This window comes from Aspergillus sclerotioniger, assembly GCF_003184525.1.
Source record: "Aspergillus sclerotioniger CBS 115572 chromosome Unknown BO94scaffold_33, whole genome shotgun sequence".
Taxonomy (NCBI): Eukaryota; Fungi; Ascomycota; class Eurotiomycetes; order Eurotiales; family Aspergillaceae; genus Aspergillus; species Aspergillus sclerotioniger.
Window position 1 is genome coordinate 38966 of NW_020291023.1, and position 19587 is coordinate 58552.

Consider the following 19587-nt stretch of genomic DNA (forward strand, 5'->3'; position numbering starts at 1 on the left):
GCAACTCCCTCAAACTCCGCAAACCCTCCCAAGCAGCTTGCAACCTTGCGCCGACGTGTGTGCCTGTTTGCTGACGGAGGATGGTCCAGGTTTGTGAAGCCTTTTAGGATCCCATACCGTCACGAAATTCATTACTTGTTGCAGGTGTCTCGACGCGCCGGCTGAACCTGAGCTCCACCGAGCCCAGACGACACATTACCGTCGCAGCACGTTCGCTATTCCATTATTCTACTGTTGATTGCCTTAATATACCATCAAAATGGCGGACCAAAATATCTCTCAGTACAAATACTCGGCGATGTCCAACCTGGTTCTCCAGGCGGACCGTCGTTTCATCTCTCGCGTCAATGATGAACCCACCGGAGACCCAGAGTCGCTCGCCGGTCGCATAAGTATCCGGGAGATGGGCTCAAGAATGGCGCGTGATGATGCGCCAAAGACGAAGAAGAAGGCCGTCGGACCGACAGACATTGAGCGGGGCGCGATTCGAGAGGGTGAGGACGTCCTTGCCCGGGAACAGAGGAAGACCCAGCGGGGTCAACCAGCACAACTGCGAGGTCAGGGTATCCTCTCCGCCGCCGATGCTCTTGTGGAGGGCCTGAAGTACCGTCCCCGCACGCCTGCCACCCGGGCTACCTACGATCTCATTCTCACCATGACCGCGAATCACCTTGGCGATGTCCCTCACGAAGTCGTTCGAAGTGCTGCTGATGCAGTGCTGGAGCTGTTGAAGGATGAGGAGATGAAGGACTTTGACAAGAAGAAGGAGATTGATGACTTGCTCGGAAGTTCGATGAATCCCAAGGAGTTTAATGAGCTCGTCAACCTCGGCAAGAAAATCACGGACTACGACGCGCAGGATGAAGATGAAGAAATGGGCGACGGTCTGGATGGCGAAGGGGAAGGCGAACTGGATGAGCGTCAGGGTGTTGCTGTCGTTTTCGATGACGAAGATGAGGACGAGGAGCGCATGGGCACTTTGGACGAGGTACGCGATGACGATGAATTGTCAGAGGACGAGGAGCCAGATCAACAAGAGGCTACTGGAATCGACGAAACAACCACCGAGAAGGCGGACCTTGACGGGCTTGAGGATACCGAAGAGATGGTAATTGATGGCGGTCTAGGTCGGGGTGCGGAGCGACGAGACAAGGGATTCACGATACATGCCCGGGAAATCGACGCCTACTGGCTTCAGCGTCAGATTGGTACCGCATACCCCGATGCTCACGTACAACACGAGAAGGCTACCCAAGCGCTTGAAATTCTTGGCGGTCAGGGTGAGGACGGCGCAGAGCGGCCGCTGCGTGACGTGGAAAACGACCTGATGGAATTATTCGACTACGAGAACCCCGACCTCGTCGCCAAGCTGGTCACCAACCGGGATAAGGTCATCTGGGTTACCCGCTGGCGTCGGGTGGCCGAAGATGCGGATGCCCGCCACCTGGTCGAGAGTGAGATGGTTGAGGCTGGGCATCGTGCAATCTTGGACGAGATTCGGGGCAAAGCCACTCGTGACGAAGGTGCAGGTCGGCCAGAGAAGAAGATCAAGCTGGATTTGATGGACGTCGATGTTCCGAATGCACCCCAACAAACCGAGGAGAAGCCCGCAGAGGGTGGGCTGGTAAGGGGTCTCCAGCCGAAGAGGTTGATCAACCTGGAAAACCTCGTTTTCCACCAAGGCAACCACTTGATGACGAACCCCAACGTGAAGCTGCCACAGGGCTCCACGAAACGGACCTTCAAAGGCTACGAAGAGATTCACGTGCCGCCTCCCCAGCAGAAGAGAGAGCCCGGCGAGAAGAACATTCCGACCGCTGAATTGCCCGAGTGGGCTCGCGTTGGTTTTGGCAGTTCGAAGGAGCTCAACCGGGTCCAGTCGAAGTGCTTCCCATCCGCGTTCCATGACGATGGAAACATGCTTGTCTGTGCGCCCACAGGATCAGGAAAGACGAACGTTGCCATGCTCACTATTCTCCGCGAAATCGGAAAGAATCGTAACTCTGAAACCGGGGAAATTATGCTAGACGACTTCAAGATTATCTACATCTCCCCGTTGAAGGCGTTGGTTCAAGAGCAGGTTGGAAACCTTGGCAAGCGATTGGAGCCGTATGGCATCAAGGTCGCTGAGCTCAGTGGTGATCGCCAACTCACCAAGCAGCAAATTGCGGAAACACAGATCATTGTGACCACCCCGGAGAAGTTTGACGTCATCACCAGAAAGGCATCGGAGACGAGCTACACGAGGCTTGTTCGTCTTGTCGTCATTGACGAGATTCATCTCCTTCACGACGATCGTGGTCCTGTCATTGAGAGCATTGTGAGCCGGACTATCCGCAAAGTCGAGCAGACCGGCGACCCGGTGCGAATCGTTGGTCTCAGTGCTACCCTTCCCAACTACCGTGATGTCGCCAGCTTTTTGCGCGTGGACCCCCTGAAAGGCCTTTTCCACTTCGATGGATCTTATAGGCCATGCCCACTGAAACAGGAGTTCATCGGTGTCACGGACAAGAAGGCTATCAAGCAGTTGAAGACGATGAACGACATCTGCTACAACAAGGTTCTGGAACAAGTCGGACAGCGGAGGAATCAGATGCTTATCTTCGTCCACTCCCGAAAGGAAACCGCCAAAACCGCCAGATACATTAGGGACAAGGCTCTCGAGATGGAGACCATTGGTCAGATTCTGCGAAGTGATGCTGCTAGCAGAGCCATCTTGGCCGAAGAAGCCGAGACTGTTGATGATGCTGCGCTCAAAGACCTTTTGCCTTACGGCCTTGGTATCCACCATGCCGGTCTGAGTTTGGCGGATCGTGACTCTGTTCAGGCTCTCTTCAGTGATGGCAGTATCCAAGTCCTTGTCTGCACAGCAACTCTTGCCTGGGGTGTCAACCTTCCTGCCCATACGGTCATTATCAAGGGTACCCAGATCTATTCTCCCGAGAAGGGTAGCTGGGTTGAGCTTAGCCCTCAGGATGTCCTCCAGATGCTGGGACGAGCTGGACGGCCTCAGTACGACACATTCGGTGAGGGTATCATCATAACCTCTCAGACCGAGATTCAGTACTATCTGTCTCTTATGAACCAGCAGCTGCCAATTGAGAGTCAGCTGATGAGTAAGCTCGCCGACAACATGAACGCTGAGATCGTCCTGGGTAATATTCGGACCCGTGACGAGGGCGTCGACTGGCTTGGATACACCTACCTGTTTGTCCGTATGCTTCGTTCACCGGGATTATACAGTGTTGGTGCCGATTACGAAGACGATGATGCGCTCGAGCAAAAGCGGGTCGATCTTGTTCATTCTGCAGCTGTCATCTTGGAGCGGGCAGGGCTTGTCAAGTACGACAAGAAGACGGGACGCTTGCAATCGACTGAGCTTGGACGCATTGCCTCTCATTACTACATTGGCCACAACTCCATGTTGACGTACTCTCAGCACCTCCAGCCCTCCATCACCACCATCGAACTGTTCCGGATCTTCGCTCTGAGTGACGAGTTCAAGTATATTCCCGTTCGTCAAGATGAAAAACTCGAGCTGGCCAAGTTGCTCGGACGTGTGCCTGTTCCTGTCAAGGAAGGCATCGACGAGCCTCACTCGAAGATCAATGTTCTGCTGCAGGCCTATATCTCCCGACTCAAGCTCGAGGGTCTTGCTCTTATGGCGGATATGGTTTATGTCACTCAGTCGGCTGGTCGTATCCTGCGCGCTGTGTTCGAGATTTCCCTGAAGAAGGGCTGGTCATCTGTGGCCAAGACGGCTCTAAACCTCTGTAAGATGGCTGAACGTCGCATGTGGCCAACAATGTCGCCCCTCCGTCAGTTCCCCACCTGTCCCCGGGACATCTTGCAGAAGTCCGAGAGAATCGACGTGCCCTGGGCTAGTTATTTCGATCTTGATCCTCCTCGTATGGGTGAGCTTCTTGGTATGCCGAAGGCTGGCCGTGTCGTCTGCGACCTCGTCTCCAAGTTTCCCCGTCTGGAGGTCCAGGCTCAGGTCCAACCTGTCACTCGTTCCATGCTGCGGGTGGAGTTGACGATCACCCCCAACTTTGTGTGGGACGAGGCCCTTCACGGAAATGCGCAGGACTTCTGGATTCTGGTTGAAGATTGTGATGGCGAGGAAATTTTGTTCCACGACCAGTTCCTCCTCCGCGGAGATATCGCGCAGTCCGAGATGAACGAGCACCTCGTCGAATTCACTGTTCCGATCACCGAACCCATGCCCCCCAACTACTTCATTTCGCTCGTTTCGGACCGTTGGATGCACTCGGAAACCAAGATTGCTGTTTCCTTCCAGAAGTTGATTCTTCCCGAACGTTTCCCCCCTCACACTCCTCTGCTCGACATGCAACGTGCACCTATCAAGGCTCTGAAGCGCGAAGAGTACCAGCAGTTGTACCCCGAATGGCAGTATTTCAACAAGGTCCAAACGCAGACCTTCAAGTCTTTGTTTGATACTGATGACAATGTCTTTGTCGGTGCTCCTACCGGTAGTGGCAAGACCGTTTGCGCGGAAATTGCCCTGCTTCGCCACTGGTCCCAGGAGGATAATGGTCGGGCCGTTTACATTGCCCCATTCCAGGAATTGGTGGACCAGCGCCTTGCAGATTGGGAGAAGCGGCTGGGCAATGTCGCTGGTGGAAAGACCATCGTGAAGCTTACTGGAGAGACGACTGCTGACCTCAGGCTTTTGGAACATGCTGATCTTGTTCTTGCTACTCCTACTCAATGGGATGTTCTGTCCAGACAGTGGCGGAAGCGCAAGAATGTGCGAACCGTGCAACTGTTCATCGCGGATGAGATCCAGATGCTCGGAGGCTACGGAGGATATGTGTATGAGGTAGTGGTCTCGCGTATGCACTCTATGGCGCTTGAAACCGAGAGTGGCTTGCGCATTGTTGGTTTGAGCGTGCCGCTTGCCAATGCTCGCGATCTCGGCGAGTGGATTGGTGCCAACAAGCATACCATCTACAACTTTAGCCCGCACGCCCGGCCGGTGCCTCTCGAACTTCACATCCAGTCTTTCACCATCCCCCATTTCCCTTCGCTCATGCTGGCTATGGCTAGGCCGGCGTATCTTTCCATCCTTCAGCTGTCCCCTGACAAGCCGGCCATTGTTTTCGTGCCTAGTCGCAAGCAGACCCGTTCGACTGCCATGGACCTTCTTGCTGCCTGCGCTACCGACGATGACGAAGATCGGTTCCTCAACGCCGACATCAATGAGCTAGCCCCTCTACTTAACCGGGTCCAAGAACGGACTCTGGCGGAGTCGCTCTCTCACGGCATTGGCTACTACCACGAAGCGCTTAGCGCTACGGACAAGCGCATTGTCACCCATCTCTTTACCATCGGTGCGATCCAGGTTCTCCTTGCGTCTAGGGACGTCTGCTGGGAGCTCAATCTCACCGCGCATCTGGTGATCGTCATGGGGACCCAGTTCTTCGAAGGTCGGGAGCACCGCTACATTGACTATCCCATCAGTGAGATCCTCCAGATGTTTGGCAAAGCTTCTCGCCCTGGTGAGGACAAAATCGGCCGTGGTGTGCTTATGGTTCCAGCTGTGAAGCGCGAATACTACAAGAAGTTCTTGAACGAAGCGTTGCCCGTTGAGAGTCATTTGCAAGCCTACCTGCACGACGCGTTTGTCACGGAAATCAGCACCCGGACCATTGGATCTACTCAAGATGCGATCGACTGGATGACCCACACCTATTTCTACCGTCGTCTGTTGGCGAACCCCAGCTTCTACGGTCTAACTGATGTCAGCCACGAGGGTCTCAGTACCTTCCTGTCCGAGCTGCTGGAGAACACGCTGAAGGAACTGTCGGATGCCAAGATCGTTGATCTTGACGAGGAGGATGACAGTGTCTCACCTCTGAACGCGGCCATGATTGGGTCTTACTACAACATCTCCTTCATTACTATGCAGACCTTCCTCCTTTCTCTGTCGGCTCGCACGAAGCTCAAGGGTATCCTGGAGATTGTCACGTCCGCCACGGAGTTCGAGTCCATCCAGATGCGCCGTCACGAAGACCATATCCTTCGTCGCGTGTATGATCGCGTGCCTGTCAAGATGTCGCAGGTCGCCTACGACTCGCCACACTTCAAGGCCTTTGTCCTGTTGCAAGCCCACTTCTCGCGCATGCAGTTGCCGATTGATCTTGCCAAGGATCAAGAAGTTATTGTCAGCAAGATCCTCAACCTGCTCAGTGCCTGTGTGGATGTTCTCTCTTCGGAGGGTCATCTGAACGCCATGAACGCCATGGAGATGTCTCAGATGGTTGTCCAGGCCATGTGGGACCGGGATAGCCCTCTCAAGCAGATTCCTCACTTTGGTCCCGACGCCATCCAGGTGGCCAACGAATACAAGTATGTCCCTCTCCACTGGAATGGAAATGGAAGAGAAAACAATGCTAACTGTCATTCCAGTATCAACGATATCTTCGAATTCATGGAAGCGATGGACCCGTCGGAGAACAAGGATTATGCGTCGTTGGTCAAGGGCCTGGGTCTGGACAACAAGCAGCTGGCACAGGCTGCGGCATTCACCAACGAGAAGTACCCCAACATTGAACTTGATTTCCAGGTCGAGGATCCCGAGAGCATTACCTCCGGCGAGCCGTCGTACCTTAATGTCAAGATCGAGCGGGAGGTGGAGGAAGACGAAGAGCCGGATACCTCAGTGCACGCTCCTTTCTACCCCAACAAGAAGATGGAGAACTGGTGGCTGGTGGTGGGAGACGAGAAGACCAAGAACCTCCTCGCTATCAAGCGTATCACTATTGGTCGCAAGTTGGAGCTGCGTCTGGAGTACATTGTACCCACGCCGGGTGAGCACGAGCTGACGCTGTACCTGATGAGTGACAGTTACGTTGGTGTGGATCAAGCCCCTACGTTTACTGTGACTGCTGCTGAGGGAATGGACGAGGATGAGAGCGAGGAAGAAGAAGAAGATGAGGAGTAGACGTGTCTCTCCGGATAGTCTATACATGTTTCGTTATGCTTCGCATTCTGTAATTATATGTGTAATGTGAACAATCAATGCCTATCACTTCAATCTTGATCTTTTCATTGACAGTAAGTAACGGTGCCGTTATATATTTCATTGGATGTCTTTCAGTATAGAAAGTCATGTGGTTCTGCATTGTGAAAGACCCCGATACCTCGAGAGTTGCCTCAAACTCCAACTAACCCACCTCACATGGCCGAAGATATCCCCTAGGGGATGGGTATTGTTCCGCATGGTCCGTTGGCGTCATATGAGGATTCATGGACTGAGATGGAGAAGTAGTTGCGTATGAAGGTATCGGAGACGGTTAAGAAGGAGGATGTCCCCTGCGGAACTGTATACGCTTACGCATGGGGATTTGACGAATGTGAATATTATGGTGCAATATAGCGGTAAGGTCACGGGGATTATTGATTGGGAGTTGGTGGGTTATTTCCCCGTTTGGTGGGAGTTCGTGGGGACTTTGGTGGCGGATGGTGAGGAGGATAGGGAGTGGAAGGGTTTGTTGGGGAGGTATTTGCCTGATTATGAGGGTGCAAGGACGTGGTGCGGGGGATTATTGTTTTCTGTGTAGGGATTTGGGGAGGGCGAGGGCGAGGAGATTTATTGGGGAGGGGGAGACGGAGGTCATGGGATTGTAGAGGGAGGGAGGGGTGCTGGTGTGGGAGGATATGAGTAATGTGCTGGTGGTGAGGGTTGGACTGCATTTCTTAGGGTAGATAAAGATAGGTCAACTGGTATTCTGCATTCTGTTGAACTAATCACAAGAGACTCATTGAAATGTCCAGATGAATTGAGAGATACATTCTCCAAGATATACGCTATTTTGCTGAATGGGGATTATACTCGAGAGGCGTCACAATATTGAATGCTTTGTTGGGCGTAGTCAGTAGGTTGGCTAGACATTCCCAAACTTCAGGATTGCCGCTTGTTTCAAGACCTTCCAGTGACCTCCGCACGCCACTCACTAGCTCGACAAGCTGTTCATGGGTGACGTAGATGGTCAAAGAAGCTGGAATAGGCGACGTATCTCCGGGTGCTGCATATGGAATGGCACGGCCGGTCATGGCGGCGTTGCTCAATCGCGCGTGCCAGCCTTCGGGATCTTTGCTGCTCTTTGGGTACGTAACCATCATGTTGATGGCAAAAGGTTCGGTCTCCCATGCCTTGCGTCCGTCTAGGCGGATGGCCATGGTGTCCATTAGCTGATCCAGGCTGAAGGCGAACAACGTCTCGGGTGCCATCTTGTTGACGCCACCTTGAACCTCACCTCTCAGTTCCTTTGCACCGGTGAGATAGATGTTACGCCAGGTCCCGTTTTCTGCGCCGTAACCCAAGGTCTGATAGATTCCAGCCAAAGCTTCCTTGGCCTTGTCGTTGGTGGGATCAGAAAAGACCGCGTTATTAAGGATTGTAGCCGCGAACCGAAGATCATTTTTGTTCTTGTAACCTTGAGCCAGCCCAATCACGTTATCGATGCCCCCCATGCACTTGACGTATTGGATAGCTTCCTCCTTGGGCGGGTGTTTCCACAGATTCGCCGGGTTGCCATCAAACCAGCCCATGTACTTGTCATAGATGGCTTTGACATTGTGGCTGACAGACCCGTAGTAGCCCTTGAGATCCCAAACGTCTCGGAGGGTCGGCGGCATCTCCAGCACCTCGGCAATCTCGACCGGGGTCATTCCATCATTCAGATGACGCAGTGCCTCGTTATGGAGGTAGGCATAGCAATCGCGCTGTCTGCTCAAGTAATGCATGATGGTTTTCTTCCGATTCCCTTCCTCATCAACCGTCTCCCATGTGGGCCAATGATGGCTGGAAAAGACGACATCAGCGAGGTCACCAAACAGAGCAATCGCCTCATCCAGATATCGGGACCAGAGTCGAGCATCGCGGACAGGGGCGCCACGCAGGGTCTGCAGATTGTGCAGGGTATGAGTTGCATTCTCCGCCATGCACATGGCATGAAGGGTCGGGAAGAAGAAATTCATCTCGGATGGCGCTTCCGTGCCGGGGGTCAATTGGCAGATAATCTTCATGCCTTCAATGGGCGGGTCCAGCGGGCCATTTTGCTGGACATAGTGGGTGGGTGCAATTAGGGAGCTGGTTCCCTGTGACAAAGCCAGTCCAAGCCCGGCTCCAATCTGACCTCGGGGGGAGATCTCCAACGACTCGCCGTACATGTACACAGACCGGCGAGCCATTGCATTTCCGGCATAGACATTCTCGCTCACAGCGTGCTCCAGGAAGCCGCTGGGGGCGTATATACGGAAATCTTTGTCTGCCTTGTACGGCAGGATGGCCTTCGCTCCGCCGAAATGATCCGCGTGCGAGTGGGTGTAGATAATAGCTCTCACTTTCACTGATGCACCTTCCTTTACCTGGTCGAGGTACAACTGAAATGCTGCCTTTGCAGTTTCCACCGAGGTCAAGGTATCAATGACAATCACCTCATTCGTGCTTCCGATCTCGACAATGGTCATGTTCGAAAGGTCCATCGTGCGAATTTGATAGATGACACCCTCAGGCGCACCAATTACGTGAAAGATGCCACCGATATAGCAGAGTCTTGACTGTCTCCACAAGGATTGATTGGCAATCCCCTCGGGTGGCTCTTCTTGGTCCAGAAAGTCATAGGCATTATAATCCCAGATAACTTGGGAATCCGGCGTGAGAACTACCCCCCGTTGCCAGGGGGTGCCATCTGACCGTGTTGTGCATTGGCCCAGTCATGCTCGTTCTCAGACTTGGTCAAACTCATGGTGATTGATAGTTAAGTAGAAGATAGAGCTGTTGCTGTGGCTTGTAGAAGGGTATCTGGGTGGTTATACATATGTCTTCGCGACTCGGTTCCACGTCATATTGATCGCAAAACCCCGCACATCCTGTCAAATCCGTTCCATGAGAAGCAAAACCCTATTGTAAATACTAGCAGCCCGTTCAGATGGTATCGACAGCTGACTTCCCCAACTCGTAACTTCAGCCGTAACTCTCAGAGTCTCATTTGCAACAAGGTAGAAGGTTCCGGGCCTCAATTCCGGAGGGGCCAGAACTCAGTTTCAGACAACATCCGTTATCATGACCCAGATTGGCGGAGTAGTAAAAACTTCACTGTTCTCCTAGGGAAGCCGGTCTTTTGCTTGAAGAATATCATCCCAACGATTAGGTGCTTTCTTAACTTCCGCACCGCTAAATTCGGGCTCAGCACACGGAAATACTAGAGGTTGCTGTCGCTCGAAGCCGTGCCAGCACTTGCTCGTAGATCTTGCTGATACCCCAGTACCTTAATGTTTTAAAGGTCACGATAGACGCATCTAAGAGTTTGTTGCGGCCTTGTGCGGACATGAAATCGCCGATTCCGGGCACTTTGACACGACCCCATCCCGACTCAATCCACCCCCTAGCGCTCACGCCACCCCAGTCCGGCGCACGAAGAGCAATGGATGGCGCTTCAGTCGGCATAGATGGACGACATGGTGGGCTGTAAAGCGCAGAGTATAGCCATATGGCCAAGACAGCCCGAAAGAAGATGACGGGGGTCGAAAAATGGGAGCAGTAATGTGTTCGTACGGTTTCAATCACTCGTGCTGCGTAGAAAAGGGCCAGCCTCCGTTGTCGTGGCGCAGCATCCCATTCATCTCTTATTCTACCTAGTTCGGCCTCACTTAAAGGCTGACATTTCATCTTCAAAACAGCAGGAAGCAAAAGCATTTTCGGAAGATTGTTAATCATGAGGGCGTAGAGAATGACGAGCCTGTGAGCTACGCAAGCCTTGAGTTCAGTGATGGAGAGCTCTACCTCTTTTTCTGTAATCTCAAGGAGGTGTCTCAATTCCTCCTCCGCATCATTTGTAGCCAGTGATGAGGAATCTGGGAACCCCTGAGGTCCGCCAAAGTCATTGGCAGCGTTAAGCAGAAGCTGGAGAATAACTTGTTTCCCGAGAGTACCGGTTTTGAACCATGCTACCGACCAACTCCTCTCGGTAGTGATATGCCCAATGGTGAGAGGCGTGTTTCCTATTGATCAGTACGATCCAATTAATGTGATATGGTTACTTACCTATACGTGATAGGAAACTCGCCCAGCCTTGTGCAGTCGGGGCTTGCCAGAGCTCTTCTGTCTGAGGAAGTGTATTCTGCATTTCATCGACTCGTATCACAGAAGATAGATCCAAGTGAGTATGGAATGCCATATCAGATAGCTGTACCCAGGTTAGATGTGTCCACAGCTAGCACGTCCCAGAGAAAAGGAATTCCACTAACCCAGATGGCGAAGCCTGTACGTCGCCGTTGCTCGTCAAGTGTCCAGATATGCCATTTCTGGGCGATTGGAAATTCCAACTCGAGGATCTTGTGGGGAGATACGGTGTTTCTGAACAACCGGTTCCGTCGTCCAACAGTAACTGGAAGCGTTTGATATACTTCAGCAATCTCCAGTGCCCTTCGTTCGCCAGAATACCTTAATCCCAGTTGGTTGAGGAGTAAGACTAGCGTAAGCCATAACTCCCGAGCGTTTCCATTCTTATTCTCACACTATATAGTATCAGGAAATCATGACTATCTAATCACTGCTTGACTGAACCGACTTACTAGATATAAGGACTGACGTCGGACCATCTCGTGCATGGCTCTCGAGCAGGTTTGCGCATGCGGCAGACCTGAAAATTGAGCTCCTATGGCACTCACAGTAAATACAAGAAGCCAATGAGTGTCCGCAGTGCAAAACGTTGGTTTATGTAGCACGGGGAACACCGGATGAAAGTGCTCAAAATAGAGCTGCACCCAGGCATTAATCACCGGCAACGGCGGAATCTTCAGTTCAGTAAACCGCGGAAAGGTGGGAGTACTCTCCATGACTTCAGCCATGTGCAGTACTTCCTCCACCACTGTAGCAGGCACCTCATTCACGTGGGCAAAGTTCTCTTCGTCCACTTGTTCGACGGACACGTTCTCCATATTGGGAAATGATAGCTGTGCATCGACATTGATAACAGTTGGGTGATACCGTCTTGGTTCCATAGCCGCGTCGGAATATGGGGAGTGACTACGACTGTAAATCTCTGCAACTGCAGTCGGTGTCAAAGGGGTAATTGGTCTGGAGATCCCTGACATTGTTAGATGGGCTTGCGACTCCATATCTGCGCTTGCCAGCCATATATCGTTAAGTTCATCCAGTGAAGGGCCTTGCTCAAAAATATCGGATAACACATTCGTATCGATATCCATGCCCAGTAAGTTTTCAAATCCCAATGCCTCATTGTGGAACATGCTCGGGATAGTTTCGTCTGTCGCGGCGATTGGGGGAGGTAGACGGCTGGTAAATCCCCATGCATCTGCGTTGTCCACCCGTCTACCCATTGCCACTGGCGGCAATGCATGCGTTGAAGCGGGTGTCTGGGTGACTGGCGATGGTGGTAGAGCAACGCCGTCTGGGAGCTCGGTTGACACCTCATCCTGATATAATAAAACCGACTGTTCCGAATTTTGGTTTGAGTCTGTACCATGGTGTCTTTTAGGCCGCTTTGCTGCAGCAGAATTTGCGAGCTTGCGCTTCTGTGGTAACTGATAGAAACAGTCGACGCTGTGGGTCCGACACCTGTGGCACGGAGTATCCCCATCACAGCGTACTTTGGACAGGTTGCACCGCCTGCATGCCTGCGCTACCCGGCGTCGCTCCCGGTCAGTGCCATGTGGATATGCATGCTCGTGTAACGTGTCATGATGCCGGGCCAGGGAGTCTCTAGGTCGGAATTCAGTACAGACATATCATACACAAAGGAGCTAAAAGGCGTTACACTCGACTAAACGTTTGGCCGCACTCGGCACAGGCAAAGGGTTTCTCTTTGGTGTGGGTGCGGATATGCCGTTGGTAATGCTCGCGTCGGTGAAACGAAGCATTGCAGGCCTCGCAGCGTAGCTCGACAGACTGCATGTCAGTAGTCCAAATCAATCCGCAGCATCCACTGTAGAGATGGACCAACTTGATAGATCCCCGGTTCCAACCGGTGGTTGAAGGATGAAGCGAACGAGGCCCGCATTCGGCCGGCTCCATCCATTCACGCTAAACCCGAAAGGGTTGGTTGATCTACACATTTCTTCAGCAGCCATGGGTTTAGGCATTCTAAAGTAAATGAAAATATACAAGAAAAAGCACGGATATTCTAGGACTGCATTAATCTATTTCTACCTCCCAGCTGCTAATGAACGGTCTGAAGTAGCCGTTGAGCATCCCGGCCAGGATATGAGGTCCAGGTGAAAGAAAACATATCCTTGGGCAGCTGGGCACTCGGCACATAGGTCCTCAATTCGTCCAGCATCTGGGCCCGGCGGTCATCATCGACCTTGGACATCATCATCACCGTAACGGCTCGTCCATAGCGGACTTGGTTGTACAGCTCCAAGCGTTGCTGAATATCTTCCTCGGTGGTGTCAGCAGGGAATAGGGCTCCGAGAGCTGCTCCGTCTTCAAATGATTGCGCACCACCTTGGCCTTGATCTGAGACATGTCCATCGTTAACATTGATACAGTCGCGAATTATGGAAATATCAGAGATATCATCAGGTGTACTTACGAGGTAGGGTTGGATGCGCCGCATCTCCGACGAGTGCTAGTTTGCCCCGGACGAATGTCCGCGGGGGAGAGCGAGATGCTAGGCTCCAGAGCTTCAAGTCTTCCGCCAGTTTGCACATCTCTTGAAGCTCCGGACCGAAAGTTCCATATGCTTCAAGCAACTGATTCAGATTCCCGCCGTCAAGCCAAGAAGCATCTTTTGCGTCAGTCTCTGGGCCTGATGGATGAATACCTGCAACATTGAGCAGATCACCATGACGGCAAGGATAGACGACTAGTCTTCGATCCTTGGAGGCGAAAACGTGCACACCGCCAGACCCCATTTTGTCCAGAAGAGATGCAGTGAGAGGGTTGCTCTTCATCTTGGCTTCAGGAATAAGGAAGCGAAAGCAGTTTTGACCAGTGCTTTCTTTCTGTTGACTGTCGCCAGTGACACTGCGAACACTTCGAGACTACAATAGGTCAGGCGAGCTTTCCCAAGGGTAAAGCACTATTGTTCTTACATGAATGCCATCCGCACCTATAATCAAGTCACCGGTAAATTTGGTTCCATTATCAAGCGTCACCTCGCCAGCCTTGGGATCCTAGTAAGAGATTTGGTTAGTATTAAAGCCTTGTATTGAAACAACGGTATATACTAACCACAGATGCTACACGAGAGCATAGGTGAATGGTAGGTTTCCTGCCGTTGACTTCCTTTGCGGCCGAGTCTCTTAAAGCATTATGCAGATCCACTCGGTGTGTAAGTAACCATTCATCATGAATGCCCAGGGCTTCCTGAGCGTCCTTTGTCACCTGCACCAATCATTAGCCTCCGCAAGCGACGAAGTGCAGATGAAAGATGACACGTACGACTGGGGTTCGGACGGGGTTGCCTTGCTGATCCCAAATCTGCAGTCTGTCGCAGTGTACGGGCTGCAGGCTCTCCAAGTTGATTTCCCATTCTTTGAGAATGCGCGTGGCATTAGGCGCCACATGGATGGCAGCCCCCACTTCGTTGAGAAATCCAGATTGCTCGAGGACCTGCAGCATACTCCTCAGTTAGATCATAATATCAAATTCAATGCTCTGGTTTGAATACCTCGACGTCATGGCCTGCTCGGTTCAAGGCAATGGCGGCGCCCAGGCCCGCTAGGCCAGCACCAACAACGACAACCTTCAAAGGCATTTTGACAGTTAGGGTTGTTTTCGTAGAGTTAGATGCAAGTTGAGGAAGACAATCCATTTCTGCCGGGTGAAGGGTGCTCCTTATGAAGTGATTGAAGCAAGTATTCGGCTTGCCCACTCGGCTTCGCCCACAATAGCCGAGCCGATCAGTTGTGCAAATAATAGCATCTATGAATTTCAGTCTCCACCGTACGGTCACTAAAAAGACCGCTGTTTCATAGCTTGTATACTCCATAATTTTACCATGAAGCTATTGCTTATTTGAGAAGCTCATTGACTTGGCATTATACAATTGTGGGCGCTTCCGATCGGATTGTTCCATGCATAAATGGATGCTTCGTCGGCTGCAAGTGCTGATCAAAACTTGTATCACCATGAGACCGACAGTGCGACACCGCTATGGCTATTTTGACTCTTTTTGCTTTGCAGCAGCCACGCCGAGGGTCTTTGAGTAGTGCTGAGGTACCCACCGGACAAGTTGAGGAGCTAATCGATTCCCCGCATTTGGAGAAATTTGACAATCCAACGCCAGGGGGGTGCTGATGATTGCTGGATGTGAATGTGAATTTCACAACAATGAATCTCAATAGAATAGATTGATATGTACAGCACATTGCCTGAAGTGACTTCTGAGACAGTCGGCTCCCACCTGTTGGGTTGTTGAGAAACCAGCGGAGTCCGTGGGAAGACCGGGGATCAGGCGATCCCCCGATAAGGCAAGTTCACGCCACGCCGCTGCATGTCTCGCTTCCCCTCACGGTCCTCATTCCTCATTCCTCCCTCATCCCTCCGTCCTGCTCTTCCCCTCCTTCTATTCCGACCCTCATCAACCCCAGGAGGAACATTGCCTGTTCTTTCCTAGCCCGGCACCCCATCCACTGCTGTCATACCTGAGCTGTAGGCTTCCTTATCTTATCACTGATCATCAGCTGCTGACCTGTCGGTGAAGGTGACATGACCATCCGTCCCATGAAGTTCACCCCGGAGTAAGCATCATCTACCCTTCATTAATTTGATTCTCCATCTTCCTATGATATTTCTTTTTGTTGGAGTGACGCTGACTTATTAGGGTTCTGCTCGGAGCTCCGAGACGCTCTGGACCAGTTCCGAATGCCTCAGGCACCCTCGCGGTCTACACCCAGACCACCTACTCCTTCGAGTCCCACTCCAAGACCAATGAGATCCGTGTTCTGGATATCGCGACCGGCCGATCTGCCCTGATCACAAACGATGCGGGTTCCAGCTCTCCACAGTGGCTGGGGGATAGCGACCAGCTGGTCTGGCTGAAGGCCAAAGCCAACGGCAACACCGGGTTCATTGTGGGCGATGCGCGCGAGGCGGATAAAACATACACGGCGGGCACCGTCCCTGGACCCGTCTCGGATCTCAAGGTCACTCTCATCGAGCCGGGAAAGATCGGCTTCGCCGTGACCGGCAAGGCCAACCCGGACGGGACGCTCCACAACCCGCATGACGCAAAGAAGCCGGTGACCACGGGCCGGCTGTTTACATCACTCTACGTGAGACACTGGGATTCGTACATTGAGCCTCAGAAGAATGCCATCTGGTATGGTCTGCTTCAACGTGCCCCTCTATCTCCGGCTACCAGACATGCGGGGAAATACTCCGTGTCGGGGCTTACGAACCTGATCTCGGTGAGCGGCCTGACGGGCGTCGAGGCCCCTATTCCACCATTCGGAGGGACAGGCGACTTTGACATTAGCCCGTCGGCGATTGTGTTTGTGGCTAAGGATCCGGATCTCAATCCTGCCACGCACACCTCCTGCTCGTGTTACTACTGTCCAATGTTTTCCTGGACCGGCGTGACTGCGTTGGAGGCCAAAGTCTGCGCTGTGAAGGGCCTTGAAGGGGCCATGTCTTCCCCGATCCTGACATCAGACGGTAGCTCAATTGCTCTCCTCGCCATGCGCGAAGACGGCTACGAGTCCGACAAGAGATGTATCCTATACGTGCCGAACCCTTGGAGTGGCGAGATGATTGAGGTTTTTGCCTCTCCTGATGGAGAAGGCTTATGGAATCTGAGTCCTTCTGGACTGGTATTTTCAAATGATGACCACTCTTTGTTCATTCAAGTCGAAGAGAACGGGCGTGGGGTGTTGTATCAGCTACCTGTCGCCGACATCCGCCATGCAACCCCTGACAAATTGAAGAAAATCACCCATTCAGGCTTCGTCTCTGATGTCTTTCCCGCCTCCTCCACATCGTCTAAGTTGCTTATCTCCAGCACGAGCTTGGTGGACAACAGCGTTTGGTCAATTATTGATCCCGAGTCCCCATCTGATGTGCGCGTCATATCCTCAGTCGGTCGCAACGGTGCTTCCTTTGGGCTCTCTCCCACGCAGGTGGATGAGATATGGTACCGGGGAGCGAACGACACCCCGGTTCACGCCTGGGTTGTGAAGCCATCCAACTTTAAGCCGGGCGAGAAATATCCGTTGGCCTACCTGATCCATGGCGGACCCCAAGGTGCATGGTGTGATCAATGGAGTACGCGGTGGAATCCAGCCGTGTTCGCCGAGCAGGGCTACGTTGTCATTACGCCCAACCCCCGAGGCAGCACGAGTTACGGACAGAAATTCACCGACGAAATTCGGGGCTGTTACGGCGGACTGCCCTACATTGACCTTGAGAAGGGATTCGATTACATCGAGAACAACCTGGAGTACGTCGACACATCCCGCGCGGTGGCGCTCGGTGCCTCGTATGGCGGCTACATGGTCAACTGGATCCAAGGACACCCACTTGGCCGGCGATTCAAAGCCCTGGTGACGCATGATGGGATTTTCAGCATGACGTCGATGCTGTCCACCGAAGAGCTCTACTTCCCGGTGCGGGATCTTCAGGGTCCGCTGTGGAAGGTGCCGGAGAATTGGGCGCGCTGGGACCCATCGCGACACACGGCAAACTGGCAAACGCCGCACCTGGTGATCCACAATGAGCTGGACTACCGACTGCCCATCGCCGAGGGACTTGCCGCATTCAACGTGTTGCAGATGCGCGGGGTCGAGAGCGCCTTTTTAACTTTCCCGGATGAGAATCACTGGGTGCTGAACCCGGAGAACTCGCTCATGTGGCACCACACGGTGCTCAACTGGATCAACAAGTATGTGGGACTGCCCCCGGCATCCAAGGAATTTGCCGAGTTCAGCGCGACCAAGCAACCGTCGATGGAGCGACGACTGCAGCATGTTGCGTTGGATGCTTAGATAGTGACTATCAGATGATACGGGCCGTGTTATGTGCGCATTGTCCCTAGTCTGAATTCTTTGTGGGAGGGACAACGCGAGAAGCTTTGGTTGTCACGTCTTTTTCCGTCCTTTTGTAGTTGCTCGAATGACCATGCCTGATAATGGGATCGTAGACTGCCGTGAAAGAAAGCCAAAACACTAAGCTTGATTCTTTGAGGAATTGCCCCGTGTTGGAACGAACAATGACGACAATAAAGGGCTCTGACCAACAAGCTTGTCGGAGAATGGCATTTCGAGTTTTTATAGCAGTGCAGCCAAAGCGGAGGCCTCCATTATATGAGTAGCTCGACAAAGAGCCGAAGAGTTATATACAGACTGGATTCCGTACATATCAACTGCCATAGCGATCAGCTCTCCATCCTCAGACAAAGAACTGCCACTGTATACCTACTATATATATACTCTATAGTATATATAGTACCACCACCCGAGACGAGACAAGATGGGACCAACCAGGCTCAGAAATATGAAGCGTCGGTATATTTCCGAAAGCCCTACTTCCTCGACAACATCACCCTCTCCACTCACATCACCCTTACCTGCTGGACCCTCCGTGAAACGACCTAGAATGATGAAACGTCGATCCCCTCCTTCACTTCCCTCTATCACAACATCCTCCCGTCGAACGACAGAGAGCCCTTTATCCTCAGCCACTCCAGGGTCTATTCCACGATACTCTCCATCTGCGGCCCTGTCTCCTCAAACACCACCACCATACTATACCTCCTACAGCCCATTTACTTATCCAACTCCTCCGTCATCAGCTCATACTCTGTCTCTGTCTCCGTCTCTGTCTTTGTCTGAGCCATTCTCATACCCATCTACTCCATCAACTCCATCCTCCTTCTCCTCCTTCTCCTACGCATCCATACCCTCATCCACAACCTCCTCCTCAACCCTATCTTCATCCTCAAGCCTATCCCCACACCCCCAAAAATCTAAACCCACCCACAAACCCCCAAAATCCCTCCCCAAAATCCTCACCCATCTGCGCACCCCCCTCCACCCCCTAATCTCCAGCACCACCGGCCTCACCCACCCGGACTTCCCCTCCAGCCTATTAACTTACCATCTCCTAACCTCCACCCAACTCGACAATCTCGCCCGGCACTTCCACCAATTCTACCCCCCCGTGCGTCCTACATTCTGGTACCCGATTACCATCCCCCCCTGGCTGGGCACAGCCGATCAAGGGAATGTGGATTTGGAGACGAAGCGGAGGCGGTTTGGTCGGTTTATTGGGTTGAGTGGGTGTGAGTCGCCGACTAAGGATAGGGTTGGGGAGGGGTTGGGGATTAGGAGGTTTGGGGATGTGGGGGGTGATTATATCTATGGGGATGATGATGAGATGAGGTGGGGAGAGGGAGATGAAATAAGGTGGGATGAGGGGGATTGGAAGGAGGTTCCTGGGGAGGAATCGCCCGAGGGGATGATGGAGAGGATGGAAAGGGAGTGGACGATGGGGTTGTTGAGGGCGAGGTATGAGGGGGATGTGGCGATGAGGTGGAAGACGGGGAGGGGATGATCCATCCCCTTTTTTTTCCTCTGGAGGTTGGTTTAAATGGG

At 52.6% G+C, this 19587-nt stretch overlaps 6 protein-coding genes across 6 annotated transcripts; 3 read left to right on the plus strand and 3 right to left on the minus strand.

Moving 5' to 3' along the window:
• The first annotated feature begins 21 nt into the window (after window positions 1-21).
• BO94DRAFT_539127 (ATP-dependent RNA helicase BRR2) lies at window positions 22-7052 on the plus strand. Its single transcript, XM_025612635.1, has 3 exons — window positions 22-89; window positions 145-6372; window positions 6433-7052. Exons 2-3 carry the CDS (start codon window positions 260-262, stop codon window positions 6965-6967), a joined length of 6648 nt encoding a protein of 2215 aa, XP_025463224.1. The 5' UTR covers window positions 22-89; window positions 145-259; the 3' UTR covers window positions 6968-7052.
• A 781-nt stretch (window positions 7053-7833) lies between these two features.
• BO94DRAFT_589604 (alkyl/aryl-sulfatase) lies at window positions 7834-9776 on the minus strand (the record flags this gene model as incomplete). Its single annotated transcript, XM_025615957.1, has 2 exons — window positions 7834-9671; window positions 9725-9776. 2 exons carry the CDS (start codon window positions 9774-9776, stop codon window positions 7834-7836), a joined length of 1890 nt encoding a protein of 629 aa, XP_025463225.1.
• A 440-nt stretch (window positions 9777-10216) lies between these two features.
• BO94DRAFT_569033 (early growth response protein) lies at window positions 10217-13010 on the minus strand (the record flags this gene model as incomplete). The annotated part of the gene is made up of 5 exons (XM_025614715.1): window positions 12810-13010; window positions 11605-12754; window positions 11278-11547; window positions 11075-11216; window positions 10217-11031 (listed from the first exon to the last, which is right to left on the minus strand). Exons 1-5 carry the CDS (start codon window positions 12944-12946, stop codon window positions 10217-10219), a joined length of 2514 nt encoding a protein of 837 aa, XP_025463226.1. The 5' UTR covers window positions 12947-13010.
• Window positions 13011-13211: 201 nt separating this feature from the next.
• Window positions 13212-14753, minus strand: BO94DRAFT_475741 (putative salicylate hydroxylase; the record flags this gene model as incomplete). The annotated part of the gene is made up of 6 exons (XM_025608574.1): window positions 13212-13510; window positions 13587-14037; window positions 14089-14169; window positions 14228-14380; window positions 14438-14608; window positions 14667-14753. The coding sequence occupies 6 exons, from the start codon at window positions 14751-14753 to the stop codon at window positions 13212-13214; spliced, it is 1242 nt and encodes a 413-aa protein (XP_025463227.1).
• Window positions 14754-15538: 785 nt separating this feature from the next.
• BO94DRAFT_244825 (oligopeptidase family protein) lies at window positions 15539-18138 on the plus strand. Its single transcript, XM_025606393.1, has 3 exons — window positions 15539-15649; window positions 15702-15738; window positions 15822-18138. The coding sequence occupies exons 2-3, from the start codon at window positions 15707-15709 to the stop codon at window positions 17977-17979; spliced, it is 2190 nt and encodes a 729-aa protein (XP_025463228.1). The 5' UTR covers window positions 15539-15649; window positions 15702-15706; the 3' UTR covers window positions 17980-18138.
• Window positions 18139-18592: 454 nt separating this feature from the next.
• On the plus strand, window positions 18593-19546 carry BO94DRAFT_560025 (uncharacterized protein; the record flags this gene model as incomplete). Its single annotated transcript, XM_025614116.1, has 3 exons — window positions 18593-18714; window positions 18937-19297; window positions 19409-19546. The coding sequence occupies 3 exons, from the start codon at window positions 18593-18595 to the stop codon at window positions 19544-19546; spliced, it is 621 nt and encodes a 206-aa protein (XP_025463229.1).
• Window positions 19547-19587: the final 41 nt, after the last annotated feature.